This window comes from Malaclemys terrapin, chromosome 3 (genome assembly GCF_027887155.1).
Source record: "Malaclemys terrapin pileata isolate rMalTer1 chromosome 3, rMalTer1.hap1, whole genome shotgun sequence".
NCBI lineage: Eukaryota > Metazoa > Chordata > Testudines > Emydidae > Malaclemys > Malaclemys terrapin.
The window spans coordinates 32,596,146-32,613,716 of NC_071507.1; the positions used below are offsets into that span (position 1 = coordinate 32,596,146).

A 17,571-nucleotide genomic window follows, 5' to 3' on the forward strand; every position below is an offset into this window, starting at 1 on the left:
CCAATACGTGAAGAGCACTACTACAAGAGATGCTGAGCGGTGGAGCTGCTAGAAAGGCTGGAAGCAGCAGACTTACTATAGGGCTTGACTAGCCTTTCTGTTCGCCCTTTCTAACTTTTCTTTCTAGTTACCTTGGTGAAGAGGATAAAATGTGTGTGACTAATCAACAGGAGTAAATGGTTTAGGGAATAGAGCACACCACCAACTAGAAACTGAAGGCAGAAGACTACATTCTGCCCTGCTGCACTGAAGTCAATGGGGTTGCACAGATATAAATAACAACAGAATTTTCCCCACTGTGTTTAACCTGATGCTGGTTGTGCAGCTGTAATGAAACAAGGATTAATTGGCCTTTGTGTCAAACACTGAAATAGTTCATATTTTAGAACAATCTGAAAGGTTCAAAGTTCCTGGCTTCCCTTTACACATGGTGGCCAATCTTGCAAGCAGTCTCTGCACCTTCATAGAGCCCTGATGATTTCAAGTTTCTTGTCCGAAAGAAAGCGCAGTGAAACTAAACACTTTACTGGTCTAGTTCATCTAGTAGAGTATTAGAAAGCAGGACCAGACTTTGCTCCTACTTGAGCAAAATCACTGTGAATTTGGCCTCAATAAGGAATGCAGAATCAAAGTCCGTGTTCTCAACCTGCAGCCCCATCAGCACACAGCTGTGACCCATGTGATATCCTCAGGGCCATAAATAGGGCAGGGCAGGGCAAGAAGGGAATCTGTTCCAGGCACAGAGCTGAGGGAGAGGGGAAATGGAGTGGTGCAGGATCAGACCCAGTATCAGCCCCCAGCAGGCTTGGGCCCATCAGTGTCAGCTCCATCCCCCCAGCAGCATTGGTAGGAGACCAGGGTGCTCAGCGCCCCACCCCCAATAGGTTTGTGGTGACCTTGGCTGAAGCAGGCTCCCCAGCATTGGTATCACAGGCCAGGGTGCATGGCTGAGCTACCTGCAGCCAAGGTAGGAGACCAGCAGGCACCGGGAGGAGGGTGCAGGTGGCTGGGGCATGGGAATGAAGATGCAGTTGGTGCATGGGAGACAGTCTCTAGGTGGGGTATTGGTGGCTGGGGGCAGTCCCTGGATGAGGGGGGCTCCATACTGGGGCACAATCCCCGGATGAGGGCAGTCTTTAAGGGGGTTGGGTTCTGAACTGGGGGACAGTCCCTAGGAGGGGGGCTGGTTGCTGGAGAGGGCAGTTCCTGGGGGGCTGTGCTGCCCTGGACAGGGCATCCTGTCTATGCAGGGCAGACACGTGTGCTAGCCCAGTCTTGGGGGGGGTCTGAATGCTGGGAGGACAGTCCCAGGAGGGTTGTGTGATGGGGGCATTCCCTGGCCGGGGGCAGTCTGGGCAGAGGCTGGGTGCCTTGGCTGGGGAGGCTGAGGGGACAGTCCCTGGCTGGGGGGGCAGCCTCTGGCTGGGGGGCTAGGTACATGGGGAGGGGGGCTGGATGTATGGGGGGCACTCCTTGGCTGGGGGTTTACCCTGCACCAAGCAGGGCTCCCCATCTTTGCAGGCAGGCTCTGTAGCTGCGCTCTCTGGGTGCTCAGCCCAGCTGCGCTGCCAACAGCAGCATGGAAGTGATGGTGGCAATACGCCATGCTATGCCATCCTTACAGTAAATTAATTAATTTGAACAGTTAATGTTTTGACTTATTTTGCTAATTTAAAATGCTCTTGGTAGACAGTTACCAGTTTTGAATTGAAAGGTACTATATCGATTTGAATGGTAGTGCTGTCATATAACAAATACTGAACTTTTTTTTGTAGCCACAAGGGTCCTAGTCGAAAAGACTGGGTGGCTTTAGTCAGCACTGCTGACCAGGCTGTTAAATGTTCAGTCAGTGCTGCGGCGGGCCTAAGGCAGGCTCCCTGCCTGCCCTGGCTCTGCACGGTTCCTGGGAGCAGTCGGCATGTCCGGCCCCTAAGCACAGGGGCAACCCTGGGGGCTCTGCGTGCTGCCTCTGCCCCGAGTGCCGGCTCCGCAGCTCCCATTGGCCAGGAATCACAGCCAATGGGAGCTGCAGGCATGGGCAGTGCACAGAGCCCACGGGCCACCCCTGTGCCTAGCAACTGCAGGGACATGCCAGCTGGCTGGAGCCTGCACCCCAAAGCCCCTCCTGCACCCTAACTCCTCCCAGAGTGTTCACCCCCTCCCACACCACAATCCCCTGAGCCCCCTCCTGCACCCCACAAGCCCTCCCACACCCCAACTCCCTGCCCCAGCCCTGAGCCCCCTCCCATACTCCAAACCCCTCTGCCCCAGCCCAGAGCCCTCTCCTGCACCCCAAACCCCTCATCCCTGGCCCCACCCCAGAGTCCACACCCCCTACCATACACCAACCCCCTTCTCCAGCCTGATGAAAGTGATTGAGGGTGGGGGAGAGCAAGTGACAGAGGGAGGGGGGATGGACTGAGTGGGGGTGGAGCCTTGGAGAAGGGGCAGGGCAGGAGAGGGGCCTTGGGGAAGGGGCCTGGCAAGGGTGTTCAGTTTTGTGCGATTAGAAGGTTGGCAAACCTAATTATATATATATTGTGTGTGTGTCCCACATAACACACAGAGAGCTGCATATGAGGCCCACAATGCTAAATAGGTTGAGAACCATGGATCAAACCCTTTTCAGGCTCCAGTGCTGCAAGTGGCTCTATACTGGTGGACCTCTAAAATCTAGACATTATTTAAAGAATTAAGGTTGACAGTGGGCCTTGTGAAGAAGTGTAGTAACCCTTTAAGGGACGTGCTGGAGCCTACAACCAAAACAGCCTGAGTTTAATCAAGAAAGCCCCTCTCCCACCCTAAGCCGGGTCTATCTAAACAGGAAAAGGAAGTGGATTAAGAGAGGGTGTTAGTGGCTATGTAGGTTTAGGGTTACCATATTTTGTGCCTCCAAAAGGAGGACACTCCACGGGGCCCTGGCCCCGCCCCCTCCCCCGCCCCAACTCCGCCCCCTCCCCAAAGTCTCCGCCCCCTCCCCTGCTTCCCGCGAACATTTAATTCGCGGGAAGCCTGGGCAGGTAAGGGGGGGTGTGGGGGGAGGAGGTGCGGCCCAGGCTGGCCCCCCCCGGCGGCTCCAGCCTGGGTTGGCTCGGGCCCTGGGGTGCCGGCCCTGGCCCCCGGCCGACCACCCCCGGCCCGCCCAGCACTGCCGGCCGGCCCCCGGCGGCCCAGCGCACCCCCCGGCTCCCGGCCCCGGCGGCCCAGCGCACCCCCCCGGCGGCCCGACCCCGCGGCCCAGCGCACCCCCCCGGCGGCCCGGCTCCCGGCCCAACCCCCCGGCTCCCGGCCCCGCGGCCCAACGCACCCCCCCGGCGGCCCGGCTCCCGGCCCGACCTCCCGGCCCCGCGGCCCAGCGCACCCCCCCGGCGGCCCGACCCCACTGCCCAGCGCACCCCCCCCCGGCGGCCCGGCTCCCGGCCCCGCGGCCCAGCGCACCCCCCAGCGGCCCGGCTCCCGGCCCCGCGGACCCCCCGGCCCCGCGGCCCAGCGCACCCCCCCGGCGGCCCGGCCCCGCGGCCCCGGCCCGGCTCCCGGCCCGACCCCCCGGCTCCCGGCCCCGCGGCCCAGCGCACCCCCCCGGCGGCCCGGCTCCCGGCCCGACCCCCCGGCTCCCGGCCCCGCGGCCCAGCGCACCCCCTCGGCGGCCCGACCCCGCGGCCCCGGCCCGGCTCCCGGCCCCGCGACCCCGGCACCGCGACCCCGGCCCAGCCCTCCCTCCCGATTTTCCCGGACATGCCCGGCTTTTGGGGGATTTCCCCCCGGACGGGGATTTGAGCCCCCAAAAGCCGGACATGTCTGGGAAAATCCGGACGTATGGTAACCCTATGTAGGTTGCCTGGTCTGCTTGTGTTCTCCAGAGGGATTAGCCTGGGTGAGCCCAGAGATTTTTGCTTATTGCCTCTCAGTTTAGGAGTTCTGAACTAGGGCTCTGAGGTCAGGGCCAGCTCCAGGCACCAGCTTAACAAGCAGGTGCTTGGGGCAGCAAAGGGAGAGGGGCGGCACCTGCGGCAATTCGGGGGCGGCAGGTCCCTCACTCCCTCTAGGAGCGAAGGACCTGCTGCTGAACTGCCGCCGCCAATTGCGGCTTTTTTTTTTTTTTTGCTTGGGGTGGCAGAAATGCTGGAGCCGGCCCTGTCTGAGGTCAGGACCTTATGAATGCTAAGATTGTCCCCTTTAAGCAGGTCTCAGAGAAGGAGCATTGTTTTGTTTTGGCTTCCCCTTTACATGCCTTTAATCAGAAGATATGTGTTTTAAAAGTGTCTTTGTTCTTAGCTAAGAAACTTGCAAGCTCTGATTTCTTTTTTTTTTTATTTTCTTGTCTGGCTGACTTCCTTTCCTAAAATCTTTATTTTCCTAAAACAACTATAATTTCTAAAAAGAAAAGAGCAAAGGAGCTTGCTGGTGCAGTCCCCTTTTCCCCTGTCATGATGCCATGCAAGTTTACGCTAAAGTTGTCTATCAAATGTCTTATACATAAAAACATCATGTGTAAGTGAAGAAAGACTTAGGCCTGAGCATTAAATACCATGGAAATGGAACTATTACCTCCACAGAAAAATATTCTCTCCAGGACCAGGCTGGGGTTGCTAGAAGGGAAGCAAACAGTGTGTGCCTTCCACATACCTAGGCTGTGGAGACTGGGCTTATATTTATTCATGCCTTACATTTCCATGGTGACTTTCTTGTTTCTACTGTTTCCAAACATACAGTGGTTCAATCAAGGGACAAGAATGGGGACACCTAGGTTCTGTTCCAGTCCTCTCTCTGACTTATACCCACATTCTGCAGAGGGAGCCACCATGTAGACACTTATGCCTGAGCACAGTCCCGTCTACTTCAGCAGAACTCAGCATGGTTTTATAGATCCCTTTGCAGGGCTAGTCTGTAACAGTGGGTGAGGCATTTTACCTCTCTGCCTTGGCTTCCACATGTATAAAGTAGGAATAACAATGCTTATCCACCCTCCTACACCACTTTCTTTCTAAGATGAAAGACACTATGTAAGTGTAAAGTACAGGGCCGGCTCTGGCTTTTTTGCCGCCCTAAGCAAAAAAAAATCGGGGCGGCCAGAACGGCAAAGCAAAAAAAAAAAAACCTGCAGGGCGGCCAGAGCCAGGGTGCAGGGGGACTCCCTGCGCTGCAGACGTGCCCCGGCTAGCGGGGGGGGGGGGGCAGTGGAGGAGGTAGCGGGGAGAGAGAGAGAAGGGGGGTGACCAGGGCTTCAGCGGGGTGCTTGCCACGCAGCCCCAACTGCCGCACCGCCTGCCGGGAGGGCTCCGCGCCGCTCCGGTCGGCAGGGAGGGAAGGACGCAGGCTGCCCTGCCGGGCTTGCTACAGACCTGGCACCGGCTGGGGCAGACGGAGCGCGCAGCCCGCTCCCAGCAGGGCGCTCCCCTCCTCCGCGCCGCCGCCCCCTACAGGGCGGCTAGAGCGGCGAACAAAACAAACAAACAAAAAAGCGGTCGTGCCGCCCTAGGATTGAGCGGAATGCCGCCCCGTAGAATCTGCCGCCCCAAGCACGAGCTTGCTCGGCTGGTCCCTGGAGCCGGCCCTGGTAAAGTACTTAATTATTAGCATCAAGGCACTAGGAAAGGCAGATTTGGTGTGACATTTGTAACTGAAATCAGTGGATGCTCAGAAGGATATCTGTATATCTGAAATCTACACTTATTTCCAGGTCGTGAGAATTTCCTTCAACACCATGACAATGCCATTACTCTGTTGAAAGAGGGGAGGTTGAAACTGGGCCAAAAGCTGAGCCTTTTATCATTTTAACCAAGTGGCAAATAAAATCAGTTTAATGAACCTCAGTTAAGATGAATAATATATAATTACAAGCAAATTTAGGTAATCTATCTGGGGAATTAGAAAAAGTGTGATCTTGTAAATCACTCTGCCTGAAACTCAGTTTAAAACAATAGAATAAGTGTCTTCCTCCTCACAGACATATTACTGACTGCTGGATTATACTGCCTGCATAATGATTTTAAGTAATCAGCATTATGGTATTCAGGCTATGGCTTTACTGTGTTAAATAGTGCCTAAAGTCCTATTGATCGTGCTATATCACTCATTGTTTTGAGTACACATTACTATTTAGTCATCATTTTGTTTTGAAAGTGTCAGCAAACTTAGATAACTGCACAGGTTTTTTCTCTTTGAGTTACACAGTGGCTCATTATTGGGTTTTAACTGCATCTGCAGAATTTTTCGTCTGCATATTTCCTAGCTAATGTGCATGCAGATATTTCTCATAGGTAAAAGAAAGATGCTGCAGTTCTAATACCTTCTTAATCTAGAGATGTGCCATATAATCAACTGTATTTTCCTCCTGAATTTCCCTGAATAACTGATGTAGTTAAACTGTCCATTCATGCATAAGTTATACCGTTAAGCACCATTTTCCCTGGGAATGTTATGACTCTAGTTGTGTCTGAATTGAAGGAAAAAGCCACTACAAAATTCCAGTGATAAATGATAGCACATTACAAGGACCTTATAATAAGCCCTAAGTGTTCACTGAGTGTAATATGCCCAGAACACTGAGAGGGCTGTATCTCTTATTAGTTTATTTCTTTAATTTTATATGCTATACCGCTCCCTCCCTGCCTACTTCAACCATATATCCAGTGGCTTTGCTCCTGGGACTATCTTCTCCAGCTCAAAAATGCCTTGAAAACAGTCTTACTAAGATCCTCTTCTCAAGCTAGCCCTCTTACCATATTTTGTTTCTGCTGCTCACCCTTTCAACCCAGGGCCTAATTTTGAATAGTGTTGATCACCTGCAGCTCCCATTGATGTCAGGTAGAATTGTGGGTGTTCAGTACTTCTGAAAATCCTGCCCCACCTGTCTTATTGCTCTATCCACCCCACCTGTGCATCACCTAACATTGTTTTGCCTCCTCACCCTGAGCCCTTCCTAGCAGTGTCTACTTTCCAGGTACACAATCCCAGATCTCTGCTCCCACTGCTTAACTAAACAACCCCATAACCTGCACCTACTGGTTGATGAACACACTTTAAGATAGCGCCTGTCAACCGGTTTGTTTACAATGGGTTGCACGATAGGCCAGGTGGGCTTTGGTGGTTAACTTGGTGCTATGACAAATGTTACACATAACTGGAATCCTAGTGATAGCTTTCTAGAGTAGAAGATAAAGACACTGCATGTCAGTTTTTCCTCTAACTTCTGTAGGGTTACCATTCATCCGGATTCCCCCAGACATGTCCAGCTTTTTTGAGTTAAAAATAGCGTCCGGGGTGAATTTGTAAATGTCCAGATTTCCCCCCATGCAGAGCGTGCATGGCTTACAGGGCAGCCGGCCGGATCGTGCCACTTGCCCTTCCTCCACTTCCCCCTCCTCTCCCCTGCAACTTGAGACCACTCCCCTCCTCTCTCTCCCTCCCTCCCCGCCCCCCCCTGCATTCGCAGATCGAAGGCCGGCCGTTCACCTCGGGCCTCCGGCAGTCTGGAGCTCCGACCCTGCTCCCCTCCCCCTGCTGTTGAGTGTGCTGCTCTGCAGCATTCTGTTCTGAGCGGCATGGTAAGGGGGCCAGGGGGTCAGAGAAGCGGCAGGGAGGTTCTGGAGGGGGTAGTCAAGAGACAGGGAGCAGGGGGAGAGTTGGATGGGTCAGGAGTTCAGGGGGGTCTGTCTGGGGGTTGGGGGTGTAAGATTTTGGGCAGTCAGAGTACAGGTAGGGGGGGTCTCAGGAGGGGGCAGTTAGGGGACAAGGCACAGGGAGGCTTAGGTAGGGGATGGGGTTCTGGAGGGCAGTTAGGAGCAGGGGGCCCAGGAGGGGGCAGTCAGGGGACAGGGAGCAGAGGAGTTTAGATGGGTCAGGAGTTCTGGCAGGGGTTGTCAGGGGGTGGGGGTGTGGATAAGGGTTGGGGCAGTCAGGGGACAGGTAGGGGGTAGGGTCCTAGGGGGCCAGTTAGGATGTGGGGAAGGTCTCAGGAGGGGGCAGTCAGGGGACAAGGAGCAGGGAGGCTTAGGTAGGGGGTGGAGTCCTGGGGGGCAGTTAGGGGCAGGGGTCCCAGGAGGGGGCAGTCAGGGGACAAGGAGTGGGGGGGGAGGGTTGGGGGTTCTGAGGGGGCGGGAAGTGGAAGGGGCAGGAACGGGGCTAGGGCAGGACAGGGGCGGGGCTAGGGCGGGGCTCCTCCCGTCCTCTTTTTTGATTGTTGAAATATGGTAACCCTAACTTCTGTGACGGTGTCTATTTACTTGTGCACTTCTTGCTTTGTGGAGTCATCTCAGTTCTTGAAGCACTTGCTTTTCCCTCTGAAGTAAATGGCAAAACTCCAATTAAATTCAATGGAACATAGGAATTGCCTTCAGGTCAGGGACTCTTCTGCATTTGTATTGCAGCCTCTCTGCTGAGCGGTAACAGAGGTCATGGCCTTGTAGGTCAGCTTCCCCTTGGAGGAGAAATTTTAAATGGATTTTGAATATATTCTTAGTACAGCTTGTTTTACATTACATACACCAGTCCTTGAACAGAGATGGTTAGATGCAGCCTGCAGGCAATCCCCTCTTTTGGCAATCTCAGCCAAAACACCAACATCTGGTTCTCAGGGAGCAAATCTCCCTCAATAATTTTAATTAGATAGACTAAAGCTATGTCTACACTACAGCCTATGTTGGCAAAACTTATGTCACTCGAGAGGGTGAATAATCCATCCCTCTGAGTGACATAAGTTACACCGACATAAGCGTTTGTGTGCACACCGCTATGTTGGTGAGATGCTACATCCACAGGAGAAACTCTATGCCGCTTGCAGAGGTGGGTTTTTTATGCCAACAGGAGAGCTCTATCGCTTCAGCATACATCATCTTCACCAGATGTGTATTGGTACCGCTGGACGTATAGACATACCTGTGGCAGAGTGTAAACTCCCTCGCTGCTTGCCAGAGCTGCCCCAAAGAAACAAGAATCAGAAAACCAACAACATACTTTTTAGTCTAAGACTGAAAACTTGCTTGCACAGCAAGAAAAGAGCTTGAGGTTTTAATTGTTTTCTGGAACAGGCATCAAAGTAACAAATCAGGATGGAACAAAACAAGTCTAGTAACAAATAAATGCCATCAAAGAAATTAGTAGCATAGCAGAAAAATACCCATCAGACAAAACAATGCTGTCTAAATGTAATTAAAATAGAAATTTTGAGTCTAGATTCAAAAGAACTGGAAGAATTAGTTGTACAGATGTCCTACAGGACATGTCTTATTGTTATTTAAAGCAGTGCTTCCCAAAGTCGGGCCGCCGCTTGTTCAGGGAAAGCCCCTGGCGGTCCGGGCCGGTTTGTTTATCTGCCACATCTGCAGGTTCGGCCAATCGCGGCTCCCACTGGTCACGGTTTGCAGCTCCAGGACAATGGGGGCTGCGGGAAGGGCGGCCAGCACATCCCTCAGCCCACGCCACTTCCCGCAGCCCCCATTGGCGTGGAGCGGCGAACCACGGCCAGTGGGAGCCGCGATCGGCCGAACCTGCGGATGCGCCAGGTAAACAAACTGGCCCGGACTGCCAGGGGCTTTCCCTGAACAAGCGGCGGCCCGACTTTGGGAAGCACTGATTTAAAGCACATAGCATGTTTTTTTCTCATAGTAATAAGAAAAGAATTCCAATAAATTGGTCCCAAGTGAGCAGTAGAACAATATAATGAAAGGGCCCATGGAATTTGGGGAGAAGTAACATCGGGTGGGCTTTTCCCCACTTAAGTGTGTCTGAAAATCCCATACTTAATCTTTGTGCTTCAGTTGCACTATCTGCCCAAAGGGGTTGATACTTTTTATTTACATCATACAGGTACTCTGAGGCTTAACTTGTTTGTAAAGTTCATTGAGATCCCTGAATGGAGGTAATACCAAAATTTCATCAAAACATGAACTGGAAAGCTGGATTTCTAATGAATTCAACGAGAAAAAATTGCAAGATCTGGCAGCGGAGCTGCTAAGAGATGTAAATGATAGTTATTTCATCCTGCATCACAATTTAGGAAATTAGGAATCAGAGTTGAGAGTAAATTACTGTAACAGCCAAAAAAAATCAATTGTATTCATATTTAGACTCTGAAAGCTCTGATACATCCAGCTAGATATAAGGGCAAATAGCCTCAGAGAAGGTCAACAAAAAAGAATGCATAAGTGATAGTCAAAAAGCATATGACTTAATTAAGGCAGCAAACATAAAGAAAATAACAGATCCAGGACCTACAGCTATCTGATAAGTTACTTGGGATAAAGTCCTGCTAATAAATAGCCCGAAGCAACCAATTAAAAGAATTCAAACAAATATTAACAAAGACAGAAAAAATCTTACCGCTGCCTAGTGGAAAAAATAGGTAAACAAATCTAATGCAAACTGCTGTCCTGATGTTTCCAAATTACTCTACTGTCATATCTACTATGCTTTAGGATAACTATAGCTATACAGACATCTGATGCTAGAATAGGGGACTAATTTATATGTACATTATTTTAATACATAGATGGTGTTTATATCCCTGGGATAAACTGCATTTGTCTTTCTACTTTGACTGCTTCATCTGCACTCTTCCCATTAATTCATCTCTGCTGGAACTACTTCATATTTCTTTGAACTCCTTTCAGACAATCTGCCACTAAAACTTTTATTTCCACACCAATGTGGAATTTCAGGTTTATTAGTTATCATTTTTCTCCACCCAAGCCCTACACAGTTGGGCTCATGATACTATGACAACTTGGAATTTCGAGTGGAGTGATATGAAAAATAGTATCAATAAACATCTTAAAGCATTTCTAAGACTGTTTCCTTCAAAAATGTGGTTAAATCAAAATACAGAATGGTGAGGTGTGAAGAGTTGATTGGCATTTGTTTCAGTTGAGCTGTTTGGTGTAATAAGGACATCTCAAACACAAGCCAATAAATCTTTTATATCAAATATACAGGACTTAGCAGTTGCACAACACTTTTCACCTGTAACTGTCTTACAAAAGAGGGTAGAATTATTATCCCCATTTTATAGATAAGAAACTGAGGCACAGAGAATTCATTAGCTGAGTCAGTGACAGTGCTGGAAACAGAAGGTAGGTTTCCATCTCCCAATCCAGTGCCCTAGTCACTGGATACCTGCTCACCTCTTCTCTCACCCTCCCCCCACACACACACACACTTCCCCCAGCTGGTAGTCTATTTATGGATAGATATGATTGGTGAGGTCTCCCCTTCCCGCTTCTCCTTCCTCTGCTGCAACTCAATGAAAAGTGTGTTGGTGAGAACTGAGGTAGATTTCCTCCCCCCACATCTCACTCCTTTCTCTTCTCTCTTTCTGGGATCCCCATCCTCCTCGGTGATATTGAGACATCAAAGGAAAGTCAGCCAGTCACCCTTTCTCTCTGTCTCTGGCCTGGCTTAACTAGTGGCTGTTGTTAGGGTTGCCAACCCTCCCAGTTTCACCAGGAGTCTCCTGGAATCAGGCTCTATCTCCCGGAGGCTACAAAAGCCAAACCAGGAGATTTTTAGGCCACTAAAAGTCTGGTGGCACAGCAGAGCTAAGGCAGGCTCCCTACCTGTCCCAGCTCTGTGTCACTTCCAGAAGCAGCTGCACATCCCTGTGGCCTCGGGAGGGGAGCAGGGGGGAGAGGGAAGGAGGGGGCAAGAGCAAGAGTGGCTCCACATGCTGCCCCCACCCTGAGTGCTGACTCTGCAGCTCCCATTGGCCAGGAACTGCAGCTCTCTCCCAGGGGCCGCAGGGACATGTCAGCTACTTCCAGGAGTGGCACGGGGCCAGGCCAGGCCAGGCAGGGAGCCTGCCTTAGCCCTGCTGCGCTGCCTCCCGGGAGCTGCCCGAGGTAAGCACTGCCCAGCTGGAGGCCAGACCCCTTACCCCCTCCCATACCCCAACCCCCAGCCCCTCATAGAATCATAGAATATCAGGGTTGGAAGGGACCTCAGGAGGTCATTAGTCCAAAGCAGGACCAATCCCCAGCTCTATGACAGCTCCCTCTTGGAGCCAGCACCCCAAACCCTTTACTGCACGCTGAACGCCCTCCCACACCTTACCCCCTGCCACAACCCTGAGCTCCCTCCTGCACCCAAACTCCCTCCCAGAGCTTGCACCTCACATCCCCTCCTGAACCCCAACCTCCTGCCTCAGGCTCAGCCCAGAGCCCCCTCCCACACTCCAAACCCCTTGGCTCCAGCCCTGAGCTTGCATGCCCTCCCCCAGTCTGGTGAAAGTGAGTGAGAGTGGGGAGAGTGAGTAACAGAGGGAGAGGGGATGGAGTGAGCGGGGTGGGGCCTCAGAGAAGGGGCAGAGGCGGGGCAAGGATGTTTGGGTTTGTGTGATTAGACAGTTGGCAATCCTAGTAAACTGTAGTTCTTTGCATTTGTAGGGAAGTTGCTTCTGCAAAGTGTTGTGAAAGCATATATTTATTTAATGGAGACCCCTCCCCACTGGCTTGTAGGCATCCTTCTTCCCCTTCCAGATCTATGACAGTCCATTCCTGATCATCTACACTAGCCACCCCTGAAAGGGGTGGAGGCAGGGAGGAGCTGGGCCCATGGACATATCTCCACCTAACACCTGCCAGAAGAGTTAGCCCAGTGCATGGTGGGAAATAGGCTGCAGCACCCTCAGGGCTGGTGCAGAAGATAATCCTCCAGTTTCTTTGAAGATCCAGGGAGGCACAATCCCCACTGGAGCTTCCACTATGTGGTGCAGCTGCACCCCCTGTGCCCCACAACATATGGCTGGACTTAAACGTCAGTTGAGCCCAAGATCAGTAATGCCTAAGCCTAACCATACAGAGGCAAGTGATAGCTTGCCACTCAGAAACTTGATTTGGATTCAGACTCAGAGACAGGATTTTACCTGGCCACACAATATCTTATATAAAGGAGTAGGCTGTACTTCTGCAGCACCTACTTTTATTTCTACTGGTATAATTTACATATGTGTGACTCAACATATTCCAAAAAATGACTGGTCCTTTGGGATTGGGAGTAACCTGAATATTGTTATGATTTTTGGTTTAAAGTGACGATCTATCATATAGCCCAGCTTGCCTAGTTGGTAAGATAGACTGGTGTGCTCAAGGGGACTGTCTGTGACTCCATGGTAAGACTGTTATAGTGCTTTAGGAGTTTACACCTGTTACTGGGTTGGTGAAATCTAATTGTAGACCATACAACCAGTTTGGAGTTTCTGCCCTGCTTTTTGACTTTCTACCCCAAGGTTGGCACTCATGGCTGTGAGCCATGCCAGAGAGTGTGACAGGTATAGCTTGGGTGTGGGGGATTAGAGAGCCCTGAAATCAGATGGGAGTTCTCAGACCCTGGTAGCTTATTACACATAATGGAAACATGGATAACTACAACATATCATTCCAAAAGACAGAATGTTCAGCACCCTCAGGCTTCTTTCAGCTCTTTGGCACTTCTTCCCCCTCCCCACTTAAGGTTTAGCATCCCAACTGCCTGTGCCAAGGCACTTCTCTTCCCACCAACTTTCTCTAAAGTCCCTTGAGTCTGAGGTCAGCCAGAGTTTTAGTCTGCAAACTCCCAGAAGCCCTTGCAGCTCTCTCCTTTCCTTCTGGGATTTGCCTCTGAATTTTATTTCAAGCTTCACAGCTGATCAGGATGCAGCTTCTTCTATAATGCTGCTCCAGGCACAGCTTCTGGGGTTTTTTTTGGTTGTTTGTTTTGGCTTTTCCCCCCCTCCTTCCTCTCTTCTAGCTGCTGTAGCAACAGTGGGTGGCTTTGGCATCTCACTAAAATGTAGTCAGGGCTTCTCTATAGAGTTCCTGCTTTTACTGCTACACTCTAGTGCAAAGCCAGTGCTGGGCTTAAGCAGACTAAGCAATTGCTTAGGGCCCCTAGCAGCTCCAAGGGGGCCCCTATTCACTTTTTATTGTGTTGGGGCAGGGGGAACATTCTTGCTTAGGGCCCCCAATGGGCTAGCACTGCCACTGATCCAGAGGGTATTTGGAGGTGAACTATGTTCGCTGACAGTGTAAGGCCCTAGAGGATTCTCTTAACCAGGCATGCAGAAAAGAGAAAGCGTTGTAAAATACAAGTTGTAGGTGGAGATAGGGTTAACTTCACTGATCCTAAAGTGCTGTTTTCCCTTCACATTAAAGTCCTTTCCTGCATAGGAATATTTAAAACATTATTTATTTCCACACTGGTCTTGTAGCTACAGGAAAATGCTGGGATATAACAGCCCTAGTTGTACCAGTGCTTCTCCTTCCCACATTCAGTGGCATGGAGCACATTCTCCTTCTCCCAGGCTGAGATCTTGTGGAGCAAGTTCTATCCAGGGGCAAATTTATAAATCCTTTAAACACCAAGTTTATAGGGAAAGTGATGACATGGCCATCGCTATAGCAGCACATGCGCCACAATTATAATTATGTAAAAATAAGAAGAAGTGCTGGGTAATAAGTCTGCAAGTGATGAGTTGAGTGAGCACTGTTTGCAATGGCACACGAGGAAGAGTCAGCCTTTCCAGCTATTTGAAATTAGTGAAGTTAACTAGAGCTAGTTCAGTTCTGTATGGAAGTTTTTGTGTAAAAGTTTGATTTTTTTTTTCTGGAGGCAGATAATGATTTTTAAGAGATCAGATAATTCCTCTCACTATAAACATTTAAAATTAGGATTTTAAAAAAAATGTTTTACACGCATGGAAGGGAAAAATGAAGCTTTTGAATTGACCAATCAGATTAAACTGGTTTAAGGACATAGGCAGGTTGATTTAGGAGATCTGTGGTCTACTTTTCTTGGATTAAATTTAAATCAACTTTATCCCTTTCTTAACCCACTTTGTGGTAACTAAATGCAGTGTTACCTGTTACCTAATTTAGTTTCAGGGAGATATCTAAACTTAAAATAATGAAAAATCCTTCTCTAGATAACTCCTAAAATCCAATTATTCTTGAAAGGATTTATAGTAAACAATTGGAAAACCAAGTGTCCCACCTCATTACTATCATCCTTTGACTTTAGAAAATAATCTCTGTATCAGTCTAGCCAGAATATCCAAAACCTTTCATAAGACAATCCTAAAAAGTTCTTAATTTAATTTTAACTCATGGTTAAAAACCACAGTTGAAAATGTCTCTTCTCCATCAAGTCAAGTTACTGAATTCATATGTGCAGATTTACAATTTCCAAAATTTACTTTTTTAATTTTCGGAGAGGAAGGCAGACAAACTTGAATGCCCTCATTTTAAAAGCAGCAAAGAGTCCTGTGGCACCTTATAGACTAACAGAAGTATTGAAGCATAAACTTTCGTGGGTGAATAACACCCACTTCGTCAGACGCATGTAGGTGTTGTGTTGTTGTCACCCACCAGTGACAGGCAATTGAAGGGAAATGAAGGGAAACCATTTGGAAAATGGTTTTCAGCTCTGGGCTTCCTTGAACTGGTGTTGAAATAAGTTAGTTTAGAGCCCTTTTCAACCGCAGCTCTTGCTGGGCTTTATAAAACGGAGTGAGGATTATTATCGGGAATGGAACGAAAAACATTTTGTTTATACTGTTTAAAAAAAAAAAAAAAAAAAAGTTTCTGAACGTAGCCAGGACCTACTTATGCTCTGGCCAGCCCAGCGCTTTCTGTTTTTGACAGGTCTGATCTGACTGGGGCTTTGCCTACACTGCAGACATCTACAAAACAATTCCCTCCGGCTGCCCTGGGGAGCCTGGGTGGGGTTCCCCTTGCAGACCAGGCTGCAGCACCTGGCGGCGGAGAGGTTTTTGCAGGCCCGATTAGAGCGCCGCCAACAACGGGGCGGGGGGCAGGAGCCTGGGCGAGATGGGCTTGGCCGGACTCTGCGGCGCCTGCGAGAGGAGCCAGCGGGGAGCCGAGGGAGGCGATTCCCCCGGGAGAGAGGGGCCCAGCCGGGGCCCAAGGCGGAGCCGCGGGGCGGAAGAAGGCTCAAGAGCCGCCCCTGCTCTGGTGCCCCCGCCCGCCCGCGTCTCCTAGCAACCACTTGGCAACAGAATAGCCGGGCTGGGGCAGTGCAGCTGCCGCCTTCGGAGCGTCCCTCGCTGCCTCTGCGTGGTGCGTCCCCACCCCCTCCGCTGCCCCGGCCTGCTTCACCGCCACCCGCTCCCGCTGCGCCCCTGCCTGCTGCCCCCGCTCGTTGCCCCCCGCACAGTCCTTCTGCCCCTCCAGCACCTCTTCCTTCCCCTCTGCCCCACACACGCTCTCAAGTGCTTCCACCCTCCCCCACATGCACCCTCTGCCCCCAGGTGCACCCTCTGGTTGTGCCCCGCCCCGTACTCCTGCCCCCACGTGCATCCCCTTTACCCCACATGCACCCTCTGCCCCCTCTTCCCCTAGGCATAGGGTGACCAGATGTCCCAAATTTATAGGGACAGTCCCGATTTTGGGTCTTTTTCTTATATAGGCTCCTACTACTACCCCCCCCCACCCTCTATCCCCATTTTTCACACTTGCTGTCTGGTCACCCTACCTAGGCACCATGCGGCAGACTCCAGAGGACAGCAGGCACTGCAGGAAGAAGGCGCCCCCGCACCAGCTGTAAGTGCTGCCTTTGCTGTGGGCTCTCTGGATGTGCAAGGCCCAAGTTCTAATCCTTGCAACCTCAGGGGACCAGCCCTGAGGGACAGTCCCTGCAGAAACTTGGCCCTGAGTGGGTGCTGGAGGGGGTAGCACCTGGTCCTGTGCTATTGGGTGTTGTCCTGCCATGGGCTCAGGGCCCTGGGGACTGAGCCCTTGATGACCTTCTGTCCCCAGGGCCTGATGCTGCCAGCCTTTGCTCACCTGAGTAGCCACCATTCCTGCAGTCTTCTGATTGGGAGCCAAGTATTCCTCAAATAAGTAAATACTTGTAGGAATGGGATCCAAGCTGAACTGCTTGATCTTTCTATCTCACTGCACCCTGTGCTATGTGCCTACGATCATGTGTGTGCCTTGGGAGGCTGTAGACACATAATGCCACACTGGATCAGACCAATGGTCCATCTAGCCCAGTATCCTTCAGAGGAAATGAAGAGATCATGATCCATCCTATGTCATCCAGTCCCAGGTTCTGGCAGTCGGGTTTAGAGACACGCATAGCAAAGGGCTGTGTCCCTGACCATCTTGGTTAACAGCCGTTGATAGACCTGTCCTTCATGAACTTACCCAGTTCTTTTTTGAACCTAGTTATACTTTTGGCCTTCACAACAACCCCTGGCGATGAATTTCACTGGTTAATTATGTGTGTGTTTTTGAAGAACTAGTTTGTTTTAAACCTGTTGCCTATTAACTTCATTAGGTGACCCCTGGTTCTTGTGTTATGTGAAAGGGTAAACAACACTTCCCTATTCACTTTCTCCACACCATTCATGATTTTATAGCTCTTTATCATATCTCTCCTTAGTCATTTCTTTTCCAAGCAAACAGTCCCAGTCTTTTTAATCTCTCCTTACATGGAAGCTGTTCCATAACCCTAATCATTTTTGTTGCCCCTCTCTGTACGTTTTCCAATTCTAATACATCCTTTTTAAGATGGTGCAACCAGAACTGCACAGAATGTTCAAGGTGTTTAGATTTATATTGTGGCATTATGATACTTTCT

The 17,571-nt window shown here is 50.6% G+C and overlaps 1 protein-coding gene across 2 annotated transcripts in view; it reads left to right on the forward strand.

Moving 5' to 3' along the window:
- Positions 1–786: 786 nt before the first annotated feature.
- Positions 787–17,571, forward strand: part of C3H2orf73 (chromosome 3 C2orf73 homolog) — a 46,627-nt gene continuing 29,842 nt past the window's right edge. Inside the window, exons 1-2 of one of the 2 annotated variants that reach the window (XM_054024236.1) lie at positions 15,738–16,046; positions 16,466–16,529. In XM_054024236.1, the coding sequence (XP_053880211.1) occupies positions 16,471–16,529 (59 nt within the window). In that variant the 5' untranslated portion in view covers positions 15,738–16,046; positions 16,466–16,470. Of the gene's footprint in view, positions 968–15,737; positions 16,047–16,465; positions 16,530–17,571 lie in introns of those variants that run through there. The other variant, XM_054024237.1, reaches the window with a different exon arrangement.